The 25555-nt window shown below is 37.0% G+C and overlaps 2 protein-coding genes across 12 annotated transcripts in view; one reads left to right on the top strand and one right to left on the bottom strand.

Moving 5' to 3' along the window:
• The window catches only part of APBB2 (amyloid beta precursor protein binding family B member 2), a 165728-nt gene extending 161470 nt beyond the window's left edge, over nucleotides 1-4258 (top strand). For all 11 annotated transcript variants that reach the window (XM_077782812.1, XM_077782817.1, XM_077782819.1 and 8 more), the window contains one exon: nucleotides 70-4258. In XM_077782812.1, the coding sequence (XP_077638938.1) occupies nucleotides 70-237 (168 nt within the window). In that variant the 3' untranslated portion in view covers nucleotides 238-4258. The remainder of the gene's footprint in view (nucleotides 1-69) is intronic.
• A 497-nt stretch (nucleotides 4259-4755) lies between these two features.
• Nucleotides 4756-25410, bottom strand: NSUN7 (NOP2/Sun RNA methyltransferase family member 7). Its single transcript, XM_077782821.1, has 13 exons — nucleotides 25340-25410; nucleotides 23532-23635; nucleotides 22446-22805; nucleotides 21858-21916; nucleotides 20416-20546; nucleotides 19087-19239; nucleotides 17661-17844; nucleotides 15437-15647; nucleotides 14690-14833; nucleotides 14037-14138; nucleotides 13421-13538; nucleotides 10087-10204; nucleotides 4756-7171 (listed from the first exon to the last, which is right to left on the bottom strand). Exons 3-13 carry the CDS (start codon nucleotides 22756-22758, stop codon nucleotides 6719-6721), a joined length of 1986 nt encoding a protein of 661 aa, XP_077638947.1. The 5' UTR covers nucleotides 22759-22805; nucleotides 23532-23635; nucleotides 25340-25410; the 3' UTR covers nucleotides 4756-6718.
• Nucleotides 25411-25555: the final 145 nt, after the last annotated feature.

The raw sequence follows: 25555 nt of genomic DNA, 5'->3' as shown, positions 1-25555 counted from the left end.
TGTATTTAAAATTGTCTGTGAAGTGATTTGATCCAGTAATGATTACAGAATGGCTTTGCTTTGTTGCAGTTACGGTATCAGAAGTGCTTAGTAGCCAGACCTCCTTCACAGAAAGTTCGGCCGCCCCCGCCGCCTGCAGACTCGGTGACCAGAAGAGTCACAACTAATGTAAAAAGAGGAGTCTTGTCTCTCATTGACACTTTGAAACAGAAGCGTCCGGTCACCGACACGCCATAGCTGCTTAAAAGAGAAGATTCTCCTACCATGTGACTGAAGACAGCAGTAGCTACACTAAGGAAAATGAACAGACAATGTCTGGCCTTCCATTTCAGTTGCTGATGCTTTCTCTTCTGAGAATGTACCCCTATCAAAACAATGTTAGATAAGCATGTTCTCTCGTCTTGCCACCATCGTGTGATATGAAAAGAAGCATGAATAATTTTTTTGCTGTCAGTGAGTTACATCATGGGCAATGGAAGGTCTGTTTGATTGTAAATACACAAACATTACCTAAACTCACACAAAAAAGAGAATATGGCCACGTCCCTCCCAGTGAACTCATGCTAAAGTCCTTGGAGTGAATGATGCCCGAGTTAAAAGTTTCACCTTATTGAGCTGGATTTGTCATAAACCAATCATAAATCCTACAGCACTTTGCTCTGTTTTCAACACTGGAATAGGTATCAAGTATTAGCTACCATTTAATTACTGTAGATTAAATACCAAGTTTTATTTTTTACAGAACTGCACCTGTTACTTTTAAATTGTTTGTCAGCATTGGTCTAGCTACTACTTTAACACCTCCCTGACATGTTTTTGAATCATACCATCATTATGTCATCTTCTGGTTACACATTATGGTCTTACAGAAGAATTTTGTTTAAAACCAAACCAATGACGAAAAATCCATAAGTGTTTTCAGTAATTGAGTTGCAGGGTGATCCACTGAAGCTTTTCAGCTTTAAACATACAAATTCAACTGCTGGGTGTTAAATTTATTCTCCTAAATTTATCATTAATTCATCAAAAATAGTTTGTTTAATGGAGGTCTCAAACCAATCAAGAATAAGAAGAAACAGTTAGTGATTTTATTCTCTTACAACTGTTATAGAGACTAAACTATTCCATACCTTTTCCATACAAGTGTTTGATGAAATGTTCAGTTCAGTGTCTGGCTCCACAATTCTCTCTTCCCTCAGAGTTTGTTGCTGAATACTTAGCATGCCAGAAGAAGAACAACTCTGTTTCTTGTTCTTTACAAAACTTCATTAAATTTATTTTACTTTTAGTGCCCTTGTAACAAAATAAAAAGAGAGTGCTTTTTTAACAGGATAGTGTTTCAGGTAGTACAATTGGATTTCACTGCTTTTGCTCCAAAGACTTCATCTAATTGATTTACTTTACACACCTGCAGACTCTCACAAATCAGCTCAGCATTGCCCTTGAAATTGTACCTCAGGCTGATTTTGAAATGCAGTCATGCATCTTCAGTCTCTCCCTTTGTCATCTTCTGTCTAAACCTGCAGATTGGTACAGATTTTGGAAATGGAACATTAAGTGTGTTTAACTAGTGTTAAAAATGTTTTGCCTCCATTTATAGCTAGGTTCCAAACTCTGTCTCCCAAGTCTGCAAATCTTGTGATACTCCAATGATAAAGGAGCCCTAGCAAAGTTCTTGTTACAATAACTCTTTTTTTATTTTAATATGCAAGAGACTGTTATAAACAAAGTATTTTACTTTTTATTTCCTTGTTCGAAGAAATTAATGACCACACCTGGCGAAGTAACTTAGGAACACAACAGGAAAATAATGGTGATTCAAGAAATTTCTGCAGTGAAAAATGCAGGAAAATCATTACTAAACTTTGTGTGATGTATGAGCAAGTGTCAGGTGAAGGCTGGCTATGCAACTATTGTAATTAAATTTAGCTTTGTACAATATCCTCTGAAGAGCTATGGATCTCAGATCTCTTCATGACCACGATTCTACACCTCAGGCACTGAAGCAACTGTTCCCCCCCTCAAGACTCACACTCTTGCCACGTCCTTTGCACCGCCTCTATTGCCTGTACAGATGGAAAAGCTGCTTATGCTGAGTGCACAGGGAGAGCTGGAGGGGAGGGGTGCAAACAAACCCATCCCCCTTAGCAGTACCTGTGGCTGAACTGACCACAGAGCCAGATCACACAGCATGGGGATGGCAGCTTGCATATAGCTTCTATACTTTCCAGTACTGATCCCAGTCACCTCTGTTAGGAGCAGTGTAAAACTCAGTTCCTATCAGAGAATCACAGAACTGTTTGGTTTGGAAGAGACCTCAAAGGTTGTCTCATTCCAATCCCCTATCATGGGGCACTTTTCACCAGATGAAGTTGCCCATCTAACCTGGTGTTGAATATTCCCCGGGATGACTGCTCTCAAACTCTGGTGGCTAACAGGTACCCTTAGGTAGGATTGTGAAGTTAAGAGATAAAAGTTTCCTTGTTCGTCATTGTGCTAGTGATTCACATTTTAATTTATTTTAAATTAAATACTTTGTGTATTTTTAAAGTTCCTGCTGACATTCCTGTTGTGATTTGGGATTGGCAACTGTTGTACAGCAGTGAATTAATTTTAAACAGTACAATTAAATTTTGTCATTGCATCTGCACAGTGCTGATTAACTAGTGTTAAAAAGAGAGATCCAGACTCTCTTTAACTAAACCACACTTAGCAAACAGCAGTGTAAAGGTTCTACATCCGTGTTGTCAAGGCTAGGAACATCTGGTTAGCCTTCATTAGCAACGTGTGCAACTGCAGGCAGGGCAGAGAAGACAGAAAGGTATTGAAAAGCTGTACATCATTCGCCAGTGTATGTTTTAAGAGATTTATGTCTGTTAACGAAATGCTGTTGGTTTTGCAAATATTTAAGTAGTGTGCTTGATGATTTGACTATATGTGGCCTTTCTGCTTCAGTAGAGCTCCTTATTCTCCAAAAGATTTAATATACACCAGGTGTTTGCAGAATCAGAGCCTAATATTACATAGCCTATTATCTGTTGTTTCACAATATATTCAGGCACTCTTTTTACCATGGCCAAAAAAGTATGTATGGAGTGTGGGTGTGTGTGTGTGTCTGAGCAACTGCAACTGTTCTAGTTGATGTTATAGCAACCCTTCAGTTATCTATGCATTTTTTATAATACCTAGTCATTCTGTAGGCCAGCAGCCATGTTCACTATGCCTTTTATGTCTGATGCCGCATTCTAACTTAACCTGTTAAATACAGCTTAAAATATTTTTATTTTATTTATTCTATTTTTACGGAAATATCCTGCTTTATTATGTTGATGTATTGTCTTTATTGGATGTGCTCTTGTAACATTCTCCACTCTGTATTCTATAGGTTGCCTAAAAAAAAGGCAGGCTTTGTAATTATTTGTAGTCACATTTTTATTGAAGTCTGTAGAAGAATCATGTAAAGCAAAGCTAACTTCATAATTTTTTCAATGCAAGTAGTAAGTCAGAGGTATCACAAGTCAGTCAGTCATGTCATTAACAGGTTCCCTTGCAGAAGCAAGGAGATTTATATTCACAGTCAATGACTAATAGATAAAAGCCTTTCTTTTGAAATCTGTAGTGCTGGCTGTAGGCTTTATTTAAGCCACTTACTGTTTCATTTACAGGGGAGCAAGGAGGTGCAGGAGATGCAAGCATATGGAGGCCACCTACAGGCTGGTTAACTGGGGATAACAAAAATAGCATAAGAACAGCATAGAATCCATTCACAGTAAAATGAGGTCTAGTTATATACTTCCTGTGTAGAGTCACCTGTACTTAAAGGAATATTACACACTTCAGTGGCAGAGGAACAAAAATTGTGGAGTACCTAATAGCTCACACCAGTGCTGTCAGAAAGGGTTCTACATTTCTTAATTTTATCAAGCATTTCATAGATCATTTACCATGGAATCGAAAAGTGTTAGTACATCACTGATGGAAAAGAGAACATTCTCATTTCAAGAGCCAATATGGGCTCAGCATTTCAGCATTACCCCTGAATGCATTACTTCTTTCTTGGGCACGTTAATTAACACATTGCCACACCGTGTGCTGTCCCAACAGCCAATGCAGGTTCGATTTAACAGCAGTAAGACAGAAGGAAACACACCACTGTTTATTAGCAGATAAAAGTACATGACTGACAAGAAGAAGGACAATTTTCCCTGCTGTTGACCACTTATGTAATCTGTTCTGAGAATAAATTTAGCTGCATAAAGTGATTGTCTCAACTGTTACTACTCCATGAAACTGCAAAATTATTTTGTTCAAATTAGTGGTTGAGGGAAGAGAAAAACACACCGGTGGTTTAGAGGCACTAGCAGTACTATGAGGGGTTTTGTATGTGAAAAGCTGAATCAACAGTTTCTAGTTGAAAATTACAAATAAACAACTGGATAACAGAAAAACTGTTCCATAAGATACGGTTTTACTGTAATAAGTTATTGACTGTTAGAGGCATCTACCTACAAGCCATCTGAAGTCAGTCCCAGATGTTGCCACCATGTGATGCCCCATGCTTACAAAGTAAGCTGCTGACCTGCAGTTGAAATATTCACTCTCTGATATTCTTGGTAAGACATCAAGATTCTAACTGGTTTAACCTCCATACTATGTCAAAAATGCAAATTCCTGAAAGCAAGATGAGGTCAAGTGTGGGACATCATGGCACATATTACGTAAGTAGCCCAGAAATTCTGTTATTAGACACATGTATGTTGTTTTACAAGTAATTTTAACTTTAATAATGAATGATACAGATCTTGATGTTTTTAAAAAAATCATTCTTTAACTGCAGAATCTCATTTATTTTAAGCATTTAACAACCATATTGGAAAAAAAATATAGTGTCCATTCCTTCCATCCAATATGCAGAATCTCTCCTCCTCCTAGATGGTTTTGAAATAAAGTAATTCTTTTTTCTGGTTCTACACATGGCATGTGTACAGGTCTAAATCTATTCTTACAAGTTTGTTCAGAAATAAGAGTAGAGTTCACTGTGTTACTGGAACAGGTAAGGAGTGTGGATTGGTCACAGGAATATGCAGAAGGTGAGGCATGTATAGCATAGGACAGCTGGCTCAGATTAAAATGCTGAAGAAAATTTTCACTGATTCAGTGAAGCAAGGGTATTTATCAGATGAACAAGAGCCAGCCGTCTACACTGCTGGGGTAATATCATTCACATGCTTTCTTAAAAAGGTACTGCTGATCCAGTGACACTGACTGGGGTGGGTGAAGACAAAATAGAGATGTTATAACGTTCTCTAAATCCAGACCTGTACGTCACATGGGTTAAGTTCCACACTATAGTGGTGATGCTCTGGCAACATTCTTCCCAAGTATCTGAAATGGTTGCCTAGAGCAAAATTTCTAGGCCACAGATACCTTCATCTTTCTGTATTGTTGTGCTGTCTCTCATTTTTACAAGTTCTAGATACAAATCAGATTTATTGTTAAAAGTATCTCTCTGCCTCCTTTTATCCTCTACTCAGATTACAATACAGTTGTAGATATTTTAAAGTTGTTTTATCTTTGCTAGCAAAAGGAAGCAGCTTAGAAGCCCACAGCTGTTTACAAATACAGTTCTTTGTCCAGCCATTATTCAGCTGACTAGCAGTAACATTTATAAAAATGTTAATTTGACAGTAGCAGCTCTTTTCAACTAAGAACTGTTTATGTTAAGAAATAGATAAAAAGCAGTTATGAACCATGACATAGTCTGATGTGACATCATGATGACAATTCAGTGTTTTTAACATGAGAATATTTGATCTATTTTTCACTGTTAGTTATTTCAACACTTAAGAAGAAACCAAGACAACACATACTAGAAAGCCTATGCATGGGCTTTAACGTACTTGGCCAGTTTCCTGTACAGAAGTTCACATCTAGTTTTAGAAATACAAGGCTTATTTTCCATGCATCAGTCTTAAGTGGAAACTCACAAAAATGGTATCCAGCACTTGTAATGAAAAGCCACTTAAAAAAATTCAGTCGCACTTTAAAAACGTCAATTTGAAACTGATTACCTGTACAGGTTTAGATACAGTGAGGAGTTAGGTGTATGATTTAACTTGTCACTTCAAAGTGTACAGCAGGAGGCTATGGTTTTTTGGCCTCACTTCCCCCCAGCAATCTACCAGCCTTAGGCAGCTCCATTCACTTAAAGTGTGATTACAGGATGGAAAGTTAATATCTAACAAGGATGTTTCTATATATGTAGTACATAATATATCTTTCCCAAGGTCAGATTTTCCTTGCATAAGTATATACTGTAATTTAAAACTTACCAATATACAGGAATCTTTACCTTCTTTACAAAGGGAGGCCAGGGTCTGAAGGTTCATACAGCCAAGTTGGCTTGACCATTTTTGACCAGGGTGGTGGAAATATCCAACTAGTTGGACGCTGTGCTCTGGCCAAGAAAGCAATGTTGACAGCCTGGGTTTGTTTCATTACAACCTTTCATATGGCATTATCAGTGAAGGCAAAGTTATTGTTAGGGACTTCAGTACAACCTTGTTCTGTTCTGTTCTGCATGCGCCTTTTCAGCAGATGTCTGTCTCTCATACACCTTGCCCAGAGGTGACAGATGAGATGTAGCCTTCTGCACTTTCAGTGGGGCTGTGTGTCAATTAGGGTTCACAGATTTCTTCAGCTCAACACGGCTGTCTGTTCAGGGCACATTCTTTTGCTGTGTGTTACTGACTGCTTTAGAGGTGGATGTGTTACTGGCTGCTTTTGTCTGGTGCACATTCTTTTGTTGTATGTTCCTGGCTTCTTTCTTCCTGTGCACAGTCTTCTGCGGTGTGTTACTGGCTGCTTTTGTGGGGCACACATGTTTTTCTTGTATCTTACTGGTTGGGTTTTTTGAGCACACTGGGCACACATGCTTTTCTTGTATCTTACTGGCTGCTTTAGACACAGGAACTTCAGCTTTAACTTTAGCTCCAGTATGGAGTTTTGCAGCTTTTGGCTTACTATCACTAACAGTAACCTTACGTTTACGTTGTTTTACTTTCTGTTTTTTCACCTCTTCTTTTGGTTTTTCTTCAACAATGCCATCTAGTAGAGCTTGTGCTGCAGCAGAAGCCAAAATGTCTTTAGCAGACACTTTTTTAGTATCTTTCTGAAAATTTCACAGAAAACAACAATGAATCTAAGCCACAATACAGAGATTCTCAGAATTTACTCCATGAGAAAAAGAACAGAATGTAGCAGAAGGACTGAAGTCACGTAAGATAAATGCTAATCAAACTATTTATTCACAAAATTAAGAACTTCACTTGTGTAAAGAGGTACTGGAGCATTTGCTCTTCAGAGGCTTTCTTCTCTACTGACCCAAAGAGGGGAAATTCAGTTCTGGGCTCTGTAATGTGTGTCTGACGTGTGTTTAACCCCAGCTGGTTGCCAAGCCCCACATAGCTGCTTGCTCAGTCCCCCACCAACAGGATCAGGGAAGGAACTGGAAGAGTAAAGCTAGGAAACTCCTGGATTAAGATAAAGACTGTGGTTCCCTGGAAAGACCAGTGCCATTACTACAAAAGTCCTCCTTCCCCCCACTTTATACAGTGAGCATGATGCCACATGGTCTGGGACATCCCTTTGGTCGGTTTGGGTCACTTATCCTGGCTGTGTCTCCTCCCAGCCTCCCACACACCCCCAGGCCCCTCACCGGTGTGGCAGTGTGAAAACCAGGAAAGGCCTTGGCTCTGTGTAAGCCCTGCTCAGCAGTAACAAACCCATTTCTGTGTCGTCAACCCTGTGTTCAGCACAAATCCGGAACACAGGTCCACACCAGTCCCTGTGAGGAAAATTAACTGCACCCCAGCTAAAACCAACACACTCCCACACTGGCCTCTTCTGTAATGTGCCTGTAAGAACAAAATATTCATTTTGTGTGTGTGTGTGTGTGTGTGTGCGCGTATATCAGAAATTACAGAAATTTCAGTAACATTAAATATGAATAATTTTCACAGTAATGAAACTTCTTGCTCATAATACATGAGTAAAGAACTCTCAAACTAGGAACCAGGTCAACATCCTGTAAGAGGCTGTCTGAAGACCCTGACTATTTGCCTGCTGATTGCCACGAGCAGGAACTCCCTTCCCCCTCTGCAGTTCCAGCTTGGAGAAGGCAACAGTGCAGGTGCAGCTGCTGCACCGTTACGTTGCTGCTCCCAACGAGGCCCGGCAAGGAGTTGGCAAGGACTTGGCGAAGACCCAGCGTGGACCCAGCACGGAGTGCCTACTGCAATTCCTGCTTCTCTCTCCACCTTTAAGCCGAATGAACTGTTGGGGTGACTCTGGTGGTCTCTCACTGCAGACCCCTCATCTGCCTCATTACCACCATGACAGACAGAGATCAAGAACCCTCTCCCCAAGGACTGAGACTGAGACCCCTACCACAGAGAGTGGTGGGGGGGAGAACGACATGACCTGTTCTTCTCCAGTAACTTCAATGGACTTATTCTTCATTGTGTTTGTTCTGCCTGGATGATTTTCTGTAGATACACCTGTTCTCTCCATAGCAATTCCAATAGATTCTCATTGTTCTGCATATTCCCCCCTTTTCCCTCTGTGGACTATAACTGGACCCCTGGGTTAGGTAGGACTTTGGAGACTCTCCTCAACACAACACGGATCCCCATCGTCCAGACCAGTGAGGATCATGCCTGTGTTTGTAGCTATTCCCATCCCCCCTTCTCTCTCTCTCTCTCTCTCTCTCTCTCTCTCCCTCTCTCTCCCTCTCTCTCCCTCCTTTTTATTTCTTTTCTGACCCCACTATCGCATTTATTGTGTTTGGCCCCTAATAAAGGTGCATTTGTTGTGATTAAACTGATAGTCCCCTGCTGTTTGTCTTTTGCACTTTGGGATGGGCTAACGAACCATCACAACACCCTGCTATAAGTGGATCGTGACACATCCAAATATATAAAGAGAAACTATGGGAGAGAAACTATTTACAACTAGATAAGAAGAATGTTTCTGTAAACAAGGAATTTCAGTTTAAATTGTAAGTACATGTTTTCTACTTTGTGGAAAATTTGCTGAATCACCTAAAAATTTGCCATTGGAGCAATTGCTTCTTTGTATTACAATATGACCCAAAAAAATTGGTTGAATTAACTACCTGCAACAAAAGTGTTTGTCTGGAGACAATATGGTGGAGAGATTCACATAGCATGATTAACTGAAACTCAGACCACATTAAAAATATTTAATATTGTAAAGAAAGAGGTCAATAACAGGTAACTTGAAGGGCTTTTCATATCTAATTCTCTTACTTTTAATACAATCTAACTTCCCCCAAGAGGTAAGCTTCTTACAAGCACTGTAATTGGAGTATGACAGAAAATGGTACAAATAACCAAGAAAGAGCTCCTATCTTTAATTTGCAATGAAATTGTGATTAGTTCTTCCCCACAGCCCTTCCACTTTTGATGGAAAAAATGTGTGTTTCTCTTGGAGACAAGAGGAAAATATTGATGCTCAGAGATGCAAACTAGCCCTTTAAGGCCTTTTCTCACGAATAATTACCCAGCAAAAGTGCCCTGCATTTCAAGCTAGATTTGCATATACCTTAGTTTGAAAAGGAAGCATTTTCATACTATTTAATTCAAATTACAATAGTGTCACCCATATGGATTAAGACTTCGGCTGCTTGGATACTGGAAAACCTTGGTGATATATATAACAAACACATTTGCTAGACACCATTTATCCTGAGTCTAATCAAGCTCTGCATTTCATTCCAAAATGTGATAAAAGCAACGTATTTCCTCTAGATCTTGCTGGCACTAACTTGGATCAAGGGTCTTGCTCTGATCACAAGCTCCAGAACAGGCACATCTTTTAAACCTGTGCTCAGTATAAAACTCCAGAAGTGGCACATTTCAACTGCTCACCTGTCCTTTGGTCTTAAGACAACTAAAGATCAGCCAGGAATTTTATTTCAAATGTTCCATTTTGTTTATTCTTCTGTGGAAAGTTGTAGTATCTTCTTCTATGAAGTGATTTTAAATGGTTATTTTCATAGCTTACCTCTCTCTCTAGAACAGCTAGGAAACAACCACTGGAAATTTCTGATGGCTCCAATTTGAAAAATATTTCGGTGGAAGACTCTGAATCGGAGCAAGTATTAAAAACAGAAGGAATAAGCCTGTAAAAAAGAAATGGAAGACCAGCAAATAATATTTAAGAATACAAAAGGAAATAAACAAGGATACATTACGAGTAATTTTCAAATTACGTCTTTCAATAATATAGTTTTATCATATTTTTTAAAAACAAATTCAAGAAAGGAATGAAAATTCATCCTTTTAGAATTAAGTGGGGTTTTTCCATTTTTTTCAGTAATTCTTTTTTTTCCCCCAATTATTAAGTATATTTATTACTGGATAATAAATACATAATATGACAATGAAAAACTATGTTCTTTCTCATGTGTGCAATTATTGAGTTATCAAGTTGTCCCTAAAGTTGGGGAATGGTCAGAAAACACTAAGGAGTTTGCAGAAATTGTAGAGGTGTTAACTTTAAGTTATAATAATAGTAATAATAATAATAATAATAATAACAAATATCATAATAAATACCTATCTAAGCTAAAAATCTTAGATTAGGAAAATTTGCTATTTGTTCTAATTGAAGGCTTTTTCTCCAATTTTACAGTTTTGCAGTGCATCACTGGAGAGGGAAGAACTAGCCTCTTCTCCTGTTCTCCTTGAATTCCACGTCTCAAAGACTTGGCTTATAAAGCTGGCAAACTAGTACTATGCTGTCTCAGTACAGAAAAACACTATCAAAATGTCCTTTTGTAATTATATCCCCCTCCTCTTCACTGAGGACTGTAAGATAGAGTCCTACTCCTTAATGCTCCACTAACCCTCTGGTGACAGAGCTTTATTCAAAGATGGTTACAGAGAAATGCATTCAATATTTGCAAGCAATATCCTGATTTGGCTGGCTAGTTCACTTTTAATTTTTGTTTCCAAGTTCTCACCATGACTTGGATTTTTTTTTTATGTTCCTTGGAACTTGATAAAACAGGCTACAAGGCTCAAATTCTCCTCACAATACTAAATAAAACTCTTATGTTTTATGACACAGATTTTTGATTTTAGATAAGCTTATTCAATGGGGAAAAAAAACCCAGTGGTAATTTTTTATTGATGTATACAAGTTACTGTTCACCAGAAATCCCTTCAATGACCATGAAAAATGATGCAGAAATTAATTGAAATTTGATAGCCAAAGCAAAATGCACAAGTGGTTTAGACTACTCTATACACACCTGTTTGGCATGTGTACCCTTACTTTAGGTAAAGCTGTTGCTGTAATCTGTCATATCCTGAAAATAAGTTCAGCTTCACCTGTGCAAACATGTTTGAAAGCACCCTTAAAACTGCACAGCCCTAAGACCAGCTGTGTGACCCCAAACTCCAACAGAGCCTTATTTTGTTTGGCACCATTTCAGTACTGCATTCCAAAAGATAAAATGCACATAAGCAAAAATGTTGTAAGAGTTTCCTGAAAGCCCTCAATTTTCTTGGAAAAGGGAATTAATATTCAGTAGATCTTTGATGATCATACATGTTTTATTATGACTTGTCTCTCAACAATACTACTGTGAACATGGGGGCTAGTAACTCTGCAACAGCCTTTCATTCTATACTGCACTGTTTTAGTCAAATAAGTTCTCTAATTAATTCTAAGAAAAGTGTAAAATGAATTTTTGTAAGTAGTACATGCATCTTAAATGGCTTCAGCTTTCATCTTAAGCATAATTACTCAGTATATTTTATTTATGGCGTTCTATTACTGCTCTGTTTATGCTGATTGCCAGCAGCTTTATTGTAGCAAGGACTACGATGAAACATCCAAGATACTGCATGACAGTGAAGGAGGAACTGAATCTGAAATTGTCATTCATGAAGTTCAATCAGTCATCAGTCAGAAATTTGCTCAGGTCTGAAAAAATCCTACTGCAATTTTATTGTCCTTTTCTTACCATCCAAGATTGCCTTTTTGAAAGTGTAATATGATCTGGTGGTTTGCCAACATTCATGATGCTTCTGCAAAACTATAAACAGATTTTGGCTTGGCTTTGTGGGGAGAAAGGTGTTTCACATAGGGGGGATGTTTAAAAAAAATATTAAAGCTCCAGGAACTTTTTTTTTAATAAAAATTATTTTATATGTTATGAATTTACGTATTATTTATATTCATTAATTTAGAGACCATTACATTCCAAGGTCTCCTAAGTTCTCCCCATAGAGGTCAAGACAGATTCCAGAAAATTTCAAATTCCAAAAGAAAACACAAGCAAGAGGCCATAAATGCTTTTGATCTGGCACACCATCATTGGCAAGACATACCCCGATTTCACCACATTTGCTGTAAAAAAAAAAAATCAAGCAGGCTGCTGTTTTCTATCAGTGAATTTGAAGAAAGAAGCACTTTGTTGCACTGTGTCTTATGAATAACATACAACTTTTCAACCTTCTTTGGACTGGCCACAATTAAAACGGTAAATACCATTTTAATCATGCAAAATTTAGTTACACTGAATATCTTGAGCCACAGTGCCTTTCCCTTTAATAGCCAGTCTATTAACTAAGGTAATATAAAATCTAAAAATACAGTATTACTCTTCTGTGCTTTTTAGAACATAAACTCTTTTAAACCTGCATCCTGTAATCCACTATTGTATCCATGTGCAAATGCCAACTGTTTGCATTTATGTGACTGAAAGGAAAATCCAGAAAGTCTTTTAACAGTCAGTCTTTTAACCATCAATCTTTTAACCATCAGTCTTTTAACAATTACTCTGGCTGACAGGGGTGACAGCTAACAGGTTATAACTACATATGAAGTATACAGCATACATATTTTTTCATATATATTTATATTTTCCATGATTGCACAGAATGATCTCCTACTGTAACCTGTCATTCATCTGAATACAGCAATGAGCAATCCTACAGCAAAGGGTTCTTATTCTTCTGTATGATTCTTACAATTTAATTTCTTTTTCCTTTGAAAACGATCATTCTACATCAGAAGCAGAGAGCATGCTAGTAAGTTAGTTTTATTCTCTGAATACTAATATAATAATAGCAATAACTCTAGCTGAAGAATGTTATTTCCAACCAGTGATGCTTTCCTCCCATCTTAATTTCAGATGAACAAAAACGTTAGATGAGAAACACAATAGAATACTGCTAAGTAATCTCATAAACATAAAGAATGGCATGACAGACAGCAAAAGCTATTTTAATTTAATGAACGATACATATTAGTCTAGGATAAGAATTATACTACAATTTAAAGTCATACTTTAATTTTTCCACAGATAAAACTACTCATTCTGTACCTATATGGTCGTACTTTATCTCCCTCCACTCCAGATTCCAGTGCTTTTTTCACTACAAGTTCATTTTCTTCTGGGTAAACTGAGCAAGTGCAGTAAACAATACCTTGTACTTTCTTAACTACAAAACAAAACACAACTTTTTTACTCTTCAGATTCTTCATACTGACAGTAGTTTGGTAAGGATTAAAAGCATCATAAAAATTATGTCTCTTTTACCTCTTGATCTCTAGTGTGTTTAAATAATTCAAATATTTTCAAATATTTTAAGATTTCAGCACAAAGTCAAAGCTGTCTCCAGTCTTTTAATACAGCTACCAAAAGAGAGAGGAAAAAAGTGGCAGCACGCAGATGGAGGGAGACTACATTTGCAGGATTTCTAAAGCAGAGCCATAAAGCAGTTCTCTACAAAATACTGAAGAGTATTATAGTGTCTGATGGACACTAGGACACAGGAACAACTTCAGACTGGAGGAAATCATTGTTCAGAGGGTTTGGTAACATGGTTATTCTTAATTAATAGAATAATTTGTGTATTTTTAACTATACTAGAACTGGTGATAATACAATGGAATTGATATGGCAAAGTCTTCCAGAACTGGGAAACTAGCATACTCACATTTCAGTGCATGAATCAACTCGTTAAGCTGTCTCTCAGCAAGAATACTGAGTTTATCCTCAGACACAAATCCTTGTAAAAGGTCTTGTAGCAATCCTGCGTCTAAAAGCAAAGAATAGTAAATTTAGTCTTGCAATTTGTATTAGTGTCTGAAAATTCAGCTGTTTGCAGAAGCAGACCTGGTTGTTACTGGTACAGTGGGAAGGTAGGTTTTACAAATTAGAATACCAAGGAGTGCCTGATTTATTTGCTTTACTTCTTTACCTGTAATTTCTGGTGTCTCTTACTTGCTTCTAGTTAATGAAAATTGTACAGTGAAAGGACTTAGACAAACAGTCAATAAAGGAATGTAATAAAATAGAAAATTATATACATGTTGGTATCTTGAAATAAATTTTCTGCCCACAGTCTTTTTACTTTAAAAAAAGCTATATGCACTCTGCTCCCCAGAATCACCCTCAAACATTCATACTATCAACCTGAAGCAGTCACAGAATTGTGCAAATTAATATATATATTTTATAGTAATTAAAATAAGAAAGGTTTCTTTAATAAAATTATACAATTTACAGAAGCACCTGCACAGTCTAGACCACAATACTTAAATATATTTCCACCAGAAAGCATGAGCTAGATATTGTATCAAAAGTTACCTCTGTGTTCACTTAAAATAAGCTCCATTGGATTGCCAGCACCCAGTCCAGAGCATTCTGGTAGCAGCAAAATAACTTTTGCCTTTTCAAGTCTTGAGTCTGTTGATTGAAGTTCAGTAAAGTCTTCATGTAACAACCAAATATCTGAAAACCAAGAAAAACTCAACACTTACAGACTGCAAGCAAGCCCGCCTACAGGTGATAGAGGTGAAGAGACTGTGGTATTACACAGAATTCGACAGAGGAAAAGTCTGCTAGATTCAGATTCTCCATAGTATGGCCTGTGGATTTCAAACAGATTGAAGGGCTGCATCTGCCATTGAAAAGACAGTTAATGGGGTTGCAGTGTTGCTGCATTCTGTCCTGATACGTCCTCCACGTAAACTGGACAAGTGCACGTGTTTTGGATTAACACTCTCAAACAGCTGGAAATCAGACTGAAAGCAACAGCCAGAACACCAAAAGTTCCCTGCTACCTGCTACACCAACTGCTACGCAGTAGCTACTTTTATGGAAAACACCAATATTTCAGGAACTTGCATCTATGATATGCTTAGACTGCAATTAACTTGATTGTAGCTGAAGAGCTATCAGCCCACCTTGTGACAAAAAAAGTTGTTACTGCCATCCCCAAGCCTCCAAAGAAGGGATCTCTAAGTTCTCATAGAATTAGACAATATTTACAGACATCACAAACTGTAAATGGTATTACAGTAGTTCTTCAATACCAACTGTTTTAGCACCTACTTTTACATCCCATGTGACTTAAACTGTTCCTCAGTTCTTCTTCTTTTGCCGAAGATTTCACACCACAGACAAAAATTCTGGAGCTGCTGTCATTTGTCAGCACTGACATATGGGCAATGGTCAGATGGGAGCCTATGTGAGCCATTATAATGTCACCACCTTCACTCAACAGTGCCTGTGCAGAGTGTACAGCAAGGCTGCGAGACTTATCCTACAAAACAATAACACAAAAATTAAGTATAATCAACTATCTTGGTTTCTATGAATGCTAACCTTCTTCCCCAAATTAGGAAAGTCTTCCATTGTTTTCACAGGAAATGGAAAAGAAAGGAGGGAAAAAACTAATCAGGGATATCTGCTAATATAGAATTAAATAAATTACAAAACCAAGCAGTCACTTGGTTTTTATTTAAATAATTCTAAATAATACATGAAAACACACAGCATCTATAGGTAAAAATATAGCACATATTATCCTCATAAGGAGGAACTCCTAGCAACAGCTTGTTCCAGAAAAGACAAACATTGGCCACAATTCAGGCAGAATTCATAATCTGAGACAGCTTAACAGAGAAATGCAAAACTATTCACATAGCTCTTGATGATAATTACAGAAGAAATCTTGCCCATGTAGTTCAAAGATCAAGATTTTGCTGAAATTTGAACAACAGAGAGGCAGACTGGAATGCAGAAAACACACAGACCGCTCCGCAAGTGTAAATGCTCTTGTACCACTAGTGATTAAGAGAAAACTTTATCAAATTACTTTAAAAGGCAAGGAGTGAAGATACTGACCACAGATACCAGGTCTTGCACCAAATCTGACAAATTGATGATAAATGGAAAGGGACAAAGAAAGTGCTAAGCCTTTAAAGTCACATCATTGTCCATGTACACACAGCACTCAAGCACCACCCCACTCCACCCCAGAGATGGAGGTTTTGACAGTTTTATTTACTCTTTTTGAATACTTTTCAGTAGTTACACTCAGAATCTGTTCCCATTACCTATAGGGCTGTCATTGATAGTTCTTTTCTCTAAGTATTGTATTTAAAATCTACAAACAGAAATGGAATACTGAATGCTGAGTCACTTTTTAAGTTGAGCAATAAATTTTAAGACTAAAGTTTTCAGACATCTAGTGAAAATGCTGTTTGAAATATTTCTGCTAGGAACTAAAGAATCATCAGACAGTTCAGATAATTCCTAGTTATGTGGCATGGTTACTGCAAACTGCTACTCTAGAACAGAAACCTCCCACCAAACTTCACGGGGGAGTCTTAACAATGGCAAGTCAGGAAAAAGACTAGTGGGAGTTATGGAGATCAAGGAACCACAAAGAAGTGTGATCATTCCATCGCAAACATGTATTTGAAGAGAAAGCAATATTACAATAGCATACCACTGTCTACTAACTGGGGGAAAGTATATGGAGTAATATTGAAATTTTCCTCACATTTTCAGAAGTGAGACTGCCTCTTTTTGGCCACTTTTTATATTTAGTTCAACAGCTTAAGATTAAATTTAAAACATTCTAACTTAATTGCACCTATCAATTAAGCACTGACATTTGTATGCTAAGTTTAGTAAATGGATCAGTTTGTTAACCTAATTATTACAAACGTCCAAAACCTTAGTAGAGTTTGCTGCTGCCTGACTGATTTAATACAGTAGTCACAGAACACACAACCTGCTGCTGCAAGCCCCCAGCCAGATAATAATTAGCATTGATTCTATGATTTAGAAGGTTGATCAATTGCTTTACTATTATATCATATTATATTATATCGTATCATATTATATCATATTATATCTTCTCATATCACATCATATTATATATTTCTATTATACTTCTATTATACTATATTACAGTAGTAAGAGCTCTCACTAACTACTAACTCAAAAACTCGTGACTCTCTCCCCTGAAAGTCCTGACACAGTTGTGGATTTGATTGGTTATGAATCTAAACACTACCACTAGAATCCAATCAAGGAATCACCTTGGGTAAACAATCTTCAGAACACATTTCACATGGGTACAACACATGAACAGAGAAAATAATTGTCTGAATTTTGTCTCTTAACTTCCCAGACTGAAGCCTGAGAGAATTCTCTCTGTTCTCTCTCCAACTGAATGGAGAGCCTCCACACACAACCTCTTTCTAAAGCAAAGCAATTATTTCAATTTGCAGATCATCTGACTCAAGGCTGAACAGTAACTCACCTGCAGTAAGAGTTTGCAATCTGCAAAAAGATCTAAATTAAGCAGTTCTTCTCTAAGAGAGGAAGGAAAAACCAATACATCATGGCAATGTTGGTCCACCGCATATGTGTAATGGTCGAAGTCTGACACAGATTCAACCTTTGTGAATCCCTTCATCTCCAAATCTCTGATAACATCTTCAAGGCTGTTAACATACAATTCTGACCATTTAATATACAAGAGTTACTTAAGCAACATAGTTTAAACTGATTATAAGAATTTTTTACTACTGTTATTGTGTGTGTGCATACATATGCATACATATATAGGTATAAAATGCATATGGCCTAATACAGGAGGGAAACTTTAGGTGTGTAAGTTCTGGTTTGAAACACTTAAGTTAATTAGTCTGATACAATTAATTCAAAAAGAGGTATGTGTCTCCAGAGGATGATTCGAACCATCAAAACAGAAATGTCCATGTGCTCAGGAGAGGCTGTAGTAAATTTACTGCTGGAATGCTTTAGTTCTTTCAATTGCTTTCAATCTAGCCCAACTCACCAATAATTTTAATGGCTGACACTGAAAGAATCCTTGTGTAAATGTAATGAAGGCATAACTGCTGAGGTTAGCAATTCAAATATCATAAAGATTTAAAGGTATATATAGAAAGAGATGTTTGTTGAAGTGTTATTTCAGACAGTGCCATAAGTTTATACAGTACATTAAACATGGGATGAAAGGAGCAGTTTTTATTTATTTCCTATTTAAGAGTTCTAAAGTCACACCTGGAATAAGGTACATTATCTTGAAGAGCCTATAACCAAAGCACTGAACACAAGACAAGAGTAGTAAAACAAAATTCTTGAAAATGTTATAAAATGGATTACCTGTCTAACAAAACAGGTAATGGGATAACCTGGTATGGTTCCTGTATCAGTTAGTACAGAACTGGGTACATCAGTGTTACATATATAGTAGGTCTACCAAGTATAAAGATTTTAAAATGTGTGTTTTAATTTCAAGTTTACATTATCCGTACAGAATAAACAGCATTATTGTATTGTAATGTACTGTGATTTAACACCCTTTGCCAAAATTATGGCTTACACTAATACACCTGCTTTTAAAAACATTTTCTCTTATTTTCTGTCACCAAGTTAACTCACCCATATGTTTTTTCTAATTTTATTTCCTCATTTATTTGGTGAAAGACCCACACAAGCAACAGAATAGTAAGAAGAACTGTGTATAAATACCACTAATGCAATAGATAAAAACTACAAAAATATATAACACAATAGCACTGCATTAAGCATACTTTTCCTGTAAGAATTTTTAATTACTGGTAAAAATATGATCTGGAAATTCTAAAACAAGTATGTAGCAAACTATATTGCTTGATATGCAAAAACGTCAATATTATATGATACTTTCAAGACCTTACCTGATTTTATATGTGTTTATCCAGAAACAGACAGGTAAAGCAGAAGTCCTTTGTTCCTGCTTCGATAGGGTTTCTGGTACAAAGTATTCAATTGAAAGAGCATCATATTTGATGCGACATCGTGCTAGTGCAGCTGCCAGTTTGGTCTTATACCTATAAAAAGAGTCACAAGTTTAGTAAGTTTTATAAATGTTTTCATCAGCTATTAGCATGCAATTTCTGTTACAAAACCATCTTGCTCAGAAACCAAATCCAAAAGGGACACATTCTTTTGCAAGCTGTAACAGAAAATACAGTTACAGAACATTTTCTACCCCAGACAACAGCAGATGCAAGGTGGGAGTCAATAGCTAAGATTATTTTATTTAAATCAGGCAAGAATGGAATTATAGCAGGGGACTCTCAAATACATCCATTTTCTCAGACAGCTAAAAAAAAATCTCAGTATGTTTTGGAACTGCAATGTGTGGAATACAACCATCAGATTCATTTGCATGTTTGAATATTTAAATACATACATGTGCAGAATGAGCATTTGATGAAAGCTGGCCCCTAAGCATGTACAAAAACAATACAAGTATGATGGCAACCAGGAGATACTTTCATTATTATTACATGAAAATTAGAAAATATTTCCAGTCTTTTCTTCCCACAAGTTTCATGCTTATTCCTGAGATATGATCATTCAAAATAAATAAAAATTGCTGGTGAACTACTTCAGATACCTTACTTACTGCCCTCCAGAAATACCTTGCACTTAGAGAGTCATTAATTTTTTGGGCCATTCTAAATCCAGCAGTATCTACCACACCAGCAAAACAATTTTGTCTAATAAATGCCTTTTTAGTTAAACAAAATGTTGTTTGTAGTTTGGTGGAAGAGATAATAAATATTAAAATCTTTATGTATCCTGGTTTTTGTTCTAATTATTTAAAATAATAAATCTTTAACAAAGCTTCATAGTAGCAATACTGCTAAATAAATATTATTCCTTTCCATGACCTCTTGATTCTATTACACTTGCATTTATGAATATTTACTGAATATTTAATTTCCTTTCTAGAATTTCATGAAATTTTTAACAATACCAAAATAAGAGGAGATGTCTGGAAAATAATCCACAATATAAGGGTGGTTTCTTATCTGTATTTTTCGTAACTATATAAATATGAATGTTTGCCTCTAAACTAGTCTCTCATTAAAAAAAAAGGCCCACAAAAATTTATGGTGAAAGACAAATTTAATAATTACCTTTAAAAGGCACTAATTAAACAAACCTTCAGTTTTGCTGATCTATATCAACTTAAAAATAGCTCTTTGTACATATACCTGTATAAATAATGCCCTATTTCCTGAACCTCTGCTACAAGTTCCTCTTCATCAAAAATCTTTCGTTTTTGAAACTTTCGGTCTTGTAGGTCATAAAGCATCACAACAAGCAAGCTGGTTAACTCATCTGGCTGCAAGAGAAAAGCAACTGGATAGAGAAAGTGACCCAAAGCATGCTTTATTTCTGCAAAAAGATCCATATCAAACAGCAGTCTTCCATGTAAAAGGCATTAAAAACCCTTAAATGCTTACTTGCAAGAATATGAAAGTACTTACTTGTGAAGAGTTAATAAAACACTTTTTTAAATTTTCTTTTTAAAACTCAAATACATAATTTACAAGTCATTTAGATTATCAAAATTAAAAACATTCTCCATGCACACAGATAAAATACCGTATCTTAACTTCCAATATTATCAGAATTGAAACTTTGACATTATTTTCTCTTAATAAAGTAGTTTGTTAAATAGCTAAGCTAACAAAAACTTCTCATCTGTCAATTCCTCTCTTGTGGGAGTCTTCCATACATAGCATCCAATACACTCAGACTCTGTCTAGATGTTTAAACCAGGGAGCATCTCCTGCTTAAGGACAATAATTTCTGCATTTAAGTTATTCCTGTCTGCCTCTTTACATGAAATTCTTACAGTTACTATGCCTTCTCAAATTCTCACCTTCTCATAATACGACCAAAACTAGTTAGAAAACTCAAGTTATTTGGGAAATACCACCAAACACAAGATGCTAGCATGAAAGTCTTATTTCCTTACAAAAACAAGGCAAAGATAATGGTATTGATCATTTGCCTACTCATATCAACCTCCACAAACTGCATCAGCTCATGTTTATCTTGCAATTTTCAAAGGCATAAAAGACAGAATATTCTGCACCAGCAGAATATTCTGCCAGCTCTAAAATTTCTTTCCATATTAAAGCAGGAAAGCATGTTGAGAGAGTAAACTGGAGCAGTTTTTGCCAGTATAATATTTGTATACAGTACTGTTTGCCCAGAAAATGAACCATGGGGTCAATGCATTTTTTGTCTTTTTTTTATCACTCCACGTTTTCCAAGTCCCAAGGATTGGAAGGAAACAATCTTTTGCCCTGCTCACGAGGGGACACAACTGTGAAGGAAAGCACATGGACATGGACAATATCACTGGGCAAATACTGTCCTGCAGTGAAGCTCATGGCTCGCCCTCCCACCTTCTTTCTTTGAAGGTTTTGACTTCCAGCAATCAGTTACAACAGAATCCCACAACAGCCTTTGGAGATGGATGCTTTGGACAACTATGTAAAAAGGTCAGCAATATTTCAGTCTAAGGCTGTCATGTAGTTCAAAACAACACAGGTTGTTTTGAAGAACGTTGTAGAATCCTCAGACAAGGTATTAATTACATCAACATAGAAAACGAAAATACCTCACAAAAATGTTCACTTACTATTGAGTTGCATGGGTAAACTTTACTATCTAATAACACTTCTTCAAGAAGACTTTGATCTGTAAAAAGAAGAAAATGTTGAAAAGTTATGCCACTCTCCAGAACATTCTATGGAAGTAAGTAACTAAATTGTAATTTTAAACATCATGAAAATTGAGGACAAATTCAATCACCAACAGTAGCAACCCTATGTAATTATTTTACATGAAAAATAATAGGCTTCAAATGTTTGATTTCACAAATGCTAATAACACTCAGCTATAGTGAAATATTTGAGAGATATGAGTAATCTAGTAAATATATATTCATCCCTAATTAGGATCTGAAAAGAACCACTGAGATGAGCTCAGTTAGTCAGAGCAACCACCAAAGTTGTGGATTCAATCCCTTTATGAGCCATTTTTTATGATCTTTGTAGGTGCTTTCCATATCAGAATATTCTGTGAATTTGTGACTCTGTAATAACCTGAAGCTTAACAAAAATTTCCCTAGATCTCTGCTGCCAGGCAGGCACGGAACATTTCTTTTTCCATGTTTTCTCTGCTGCATCATTTCTGTTAGCAATTCCTGGGTAAGTTTTATACTTACATTTTAAAGCATTGAAAGCCAGTTCGTAAGATACACGCCTGGAATGCTCATCTTTAAAAGCCACCATGGGAGATTCTGAGTTGTTGCCATACTGCACCAGGATTCTACCTGTACTCTTTTCAGTATGAATGCCTTGAAAAATCTTGGCTGCATTTATGTATATGGAGTCAGGATAGCCCTTCTTCCCAATCTGAGTCACTGTTTTTCTTTTAACAGATCTCTTTTCATCTGAAATTTTCATTTCACTCAAGACTGAAGTACCATTTATAACATCCACATGTGAAGACACCAAATTACTTTCAGAATCTGGCATTTTTCCAGTTGCTGACTGTGTAAGTGCAAGTCACAATCCTGCTGCCTCTGCAAAAAATGAAGTTTGTATTGAATAATGAAATTTACTTTCACTAGAATACATCTTTCCCTTCCCTTTAGGGTTTTCAATTTCCAGGCTCTAATCTTGCAAATATATATGTGTATCTTCTGCATTTCTATACATCTATCATCTTACACGTCACAGAGAAGTATTTTCTTACATTATTTGTTTTCACCAATGCACATGCAAAGACTGGTTACTTGTTTCAAAAGGCCAGTGCTTTACAAGAACCAGTCCTTTACAGAGTATACACACAGATCTGATTCTCTGTGTCCAATAAGAACCATTATTATTGCAGGCAGAACAGCATCTCTTACTAGGAATTTTCCTTTAATAAAAAAGGCACCAAAATTTCAAAGCAGACATCATGTCTTTCAAAGAACCACCTTGAAAAGAGCTGCAGTGAACTCCAAATGTTTGTCCACTAAACTGCGTATCTGTTCTTAAAAGTGGAAAACAGAGATCACCTAAATGTTAATGTATTTAATTTATTACCTAAGCACAATTTTAAATTAGCAGGAAATCCATTCTGAGACTCTCTAGAGATATTATCCAACTCTAAGCCCATCTGCATTTCTTAAATTTTCTACACATTTTACATTAACATATATAAAAATCACCTTCCCCAGAGGTGGAATAAGGCTTCAAGAAAATGAAAAAGTCCCAGAGTTAGTTGAATGCAAAAATATTCTAAAGTTCCATGTAAAACATACCTCAAGTGTTGGATTTATCCTACTAGCTCTGGTTGTTATAACATGCATTTATGATAATGCCTGGAGATGCAGAAGTCATATTAACTGTTCAGAAGTGGGTTAATCTAAAACAAATTTAAACACAGAAGAAAGATTTTAAAAAGTCTAGCTAGTCTTCCTGCCTAGGGAAGAATAATACAAAAGAACTATGAGGAATTTAGTACCTATAGCACAATAAGCTAGGTGTGGATTTACTGCTGCCAAAGAATTCTGAGTATTTTAGGATTAATAGCACAAAATACCAGAATTTGATGGGGAGGGTACCAGTTTAAAAATCAAGCAAAGAAGGTGCTATTCTGATCAAATGGAAGCCATCTTCTTTTTTGCTACATGATTTAGTTAATTGCAGCAATTCTACAGCTTTTTCCCTGCACTCCACAGCATCAGTAAGAATAAAATACATACCTCTTCTCCCCAGTTCAGACACACTTGCTCAGCATCCTTTCTTCCTCTCTCCTTTCCTGCCCCCCATCACAAAAAAACATAGTGGCAATGGAGGATGGCAGTACACAGAGTTGGAGGGGCAAGGGGAGGGGCACAAACTTGCTTCTCCAGCAGGCAGCCATGAAATGGCTCCCTGCTGAACCAGCATTCCTCCATTCAAACTCCTTTTCCCAAACATGGGTGACACTCAGCCCATCTCTCCCCTCTCCTAGACCAGCACAAGTCAGTGTCTGACCAGTTCAGCATGCTCCACGTAATGGACCAGTGTGGATTCCTGAATTCTGGCAACTCATCTCGGGGGGGCCTCATCTCATTCTCCTTCCTCGGGATTTGCTCTCCAAAACTGAGAACTGGAAACCCTGCAGAAGCAACTCTTACTGTTATTTTACAAAGGCCTCAGACAAACAGTTTCTTCTAGCAGGAGTTTTGCTCCAACATCCCCATTAGATGCAGCAGTGATGGACCCATGGAGCAAATATAAATTTAGTTTATGAAGCCATGTTGAAAGAGAACAAGCAGTGCTATCAAAAGAAAGCCCTATTCTCCGCTAAAATGAAGCACCAGATCACCTAAACCAAATTGAAACACCTGTGCTTAGAAAGGAAAAAAAAAAAAAAAAAAAAAAACCATAAATGCTTTCATGATCTTTTACACTATTTTGACCAGCAAACATACACCTCACAGAAACAGGCACCATCTCAGAGACTCATATGTCTTCTTCAGATGAATGCAAATATTCCATTTTAGAATATGCAGCAAGTGAACTATGTCTATGGAGAACTTTGAAGATTATTGTGGAGTTCCCAATTACTCTTTGTGACTTCTTTGCCAAAGCCATTTTTGCTGAGCCACAACACACACTGCTGATGATTTGATGAATATACTTTCCCAAAAGACACATGTCATTCTAATAAAGATGAGATACCAGTGCAGACACACTGCATGTGTGCAACACTGTAAATCACAGTCTGATTTGAAGGCTGTGCCAAGCAGAGGACACCAAGCTGGACTAATACAAAGCTCAGCTGGGAAGAGCTTCCCAGACAAGGGAGAAAAGATCCTGCTTTTGTTTGTGGATCTCAAGCAGATTGTTCAGTTGACAGGGAAAAAAAAAAAAAACCACTTAAGATCCCAAGGTGTCCAAAACCAGAATGGCTTGAAGGATATCTCCAGCTTTGACTTAATAAACTCAAGCAGAAAGAATTATGACATGTTTTCATTGCACAGCATAGTAAATGATTCACACACATACATCCCCATAAAAATCACTAATTCTTTTGTTTATATACCAGTAAGTGTATTCTTCCTATTTCTTCAGTTATCACCTTTTTCAGTCGCCTCTACAAATAAGGACGAGAGATAGAGAAGAGCCCCACGGCACTTGTGTTGCCTCAGGTACAGCAGGCAGCCTGACCAGCCAGTTCCGATCCGCATTAACAGGGACCCCGTGAGAAGCGGGTACGCCAGCATGGACGTGACCGCAGGTGCTCCGTGGGTTTCGGCTCACTGGCACTGTGGGGACGCACGGCGGCATCTGCCTC

Source organism: Lonchura striata, chromosome 4 (assembly GCF_046129695.1).
Source record: "Lonchura striata isolate bLonStr1 chromosome 4, bLonStr1.mat, whole genome shotgun sequence".
Taxonomy (NCBI): Eukaryota; Metazoa; Chordata; class Aves; order Passeriformes; family Estrildidae; genus Lonchura; species Lonchura striata.
Note: the sequence above shows the minus strand (reverse complement) of the source record. Positions and strands in the feature narration are given on the sequence as shown.

What these genes read in the sequence shown, in the direction of transcription:
- NSUN7 (XM_077782821.1), bottom strand. Translation starts at nt 22,758, where the DNA reads ATGCCAGATTCTGAAAGTAATTTGGTGTCTTCACATGTGGATGTTATA. An exon ending in TTTACCCATGCAACTCAATA is followed by an intron (nt 20,547 to 21,857) that starts GTAAGTGAACAT and finishes TTTCTCTTGCAG; the next exon opens with CCAGATGAGTTAACCAGCTT. An exon ending in TAGCTGTTCTAGAGAGAGAG is followed by an intron (nt 7,172 to 10,086) that starts GTAAGCTATGAA and finishes TGAAATTTTCAG; the next exon opens with AAAGATACTAAAAAAGTGTC.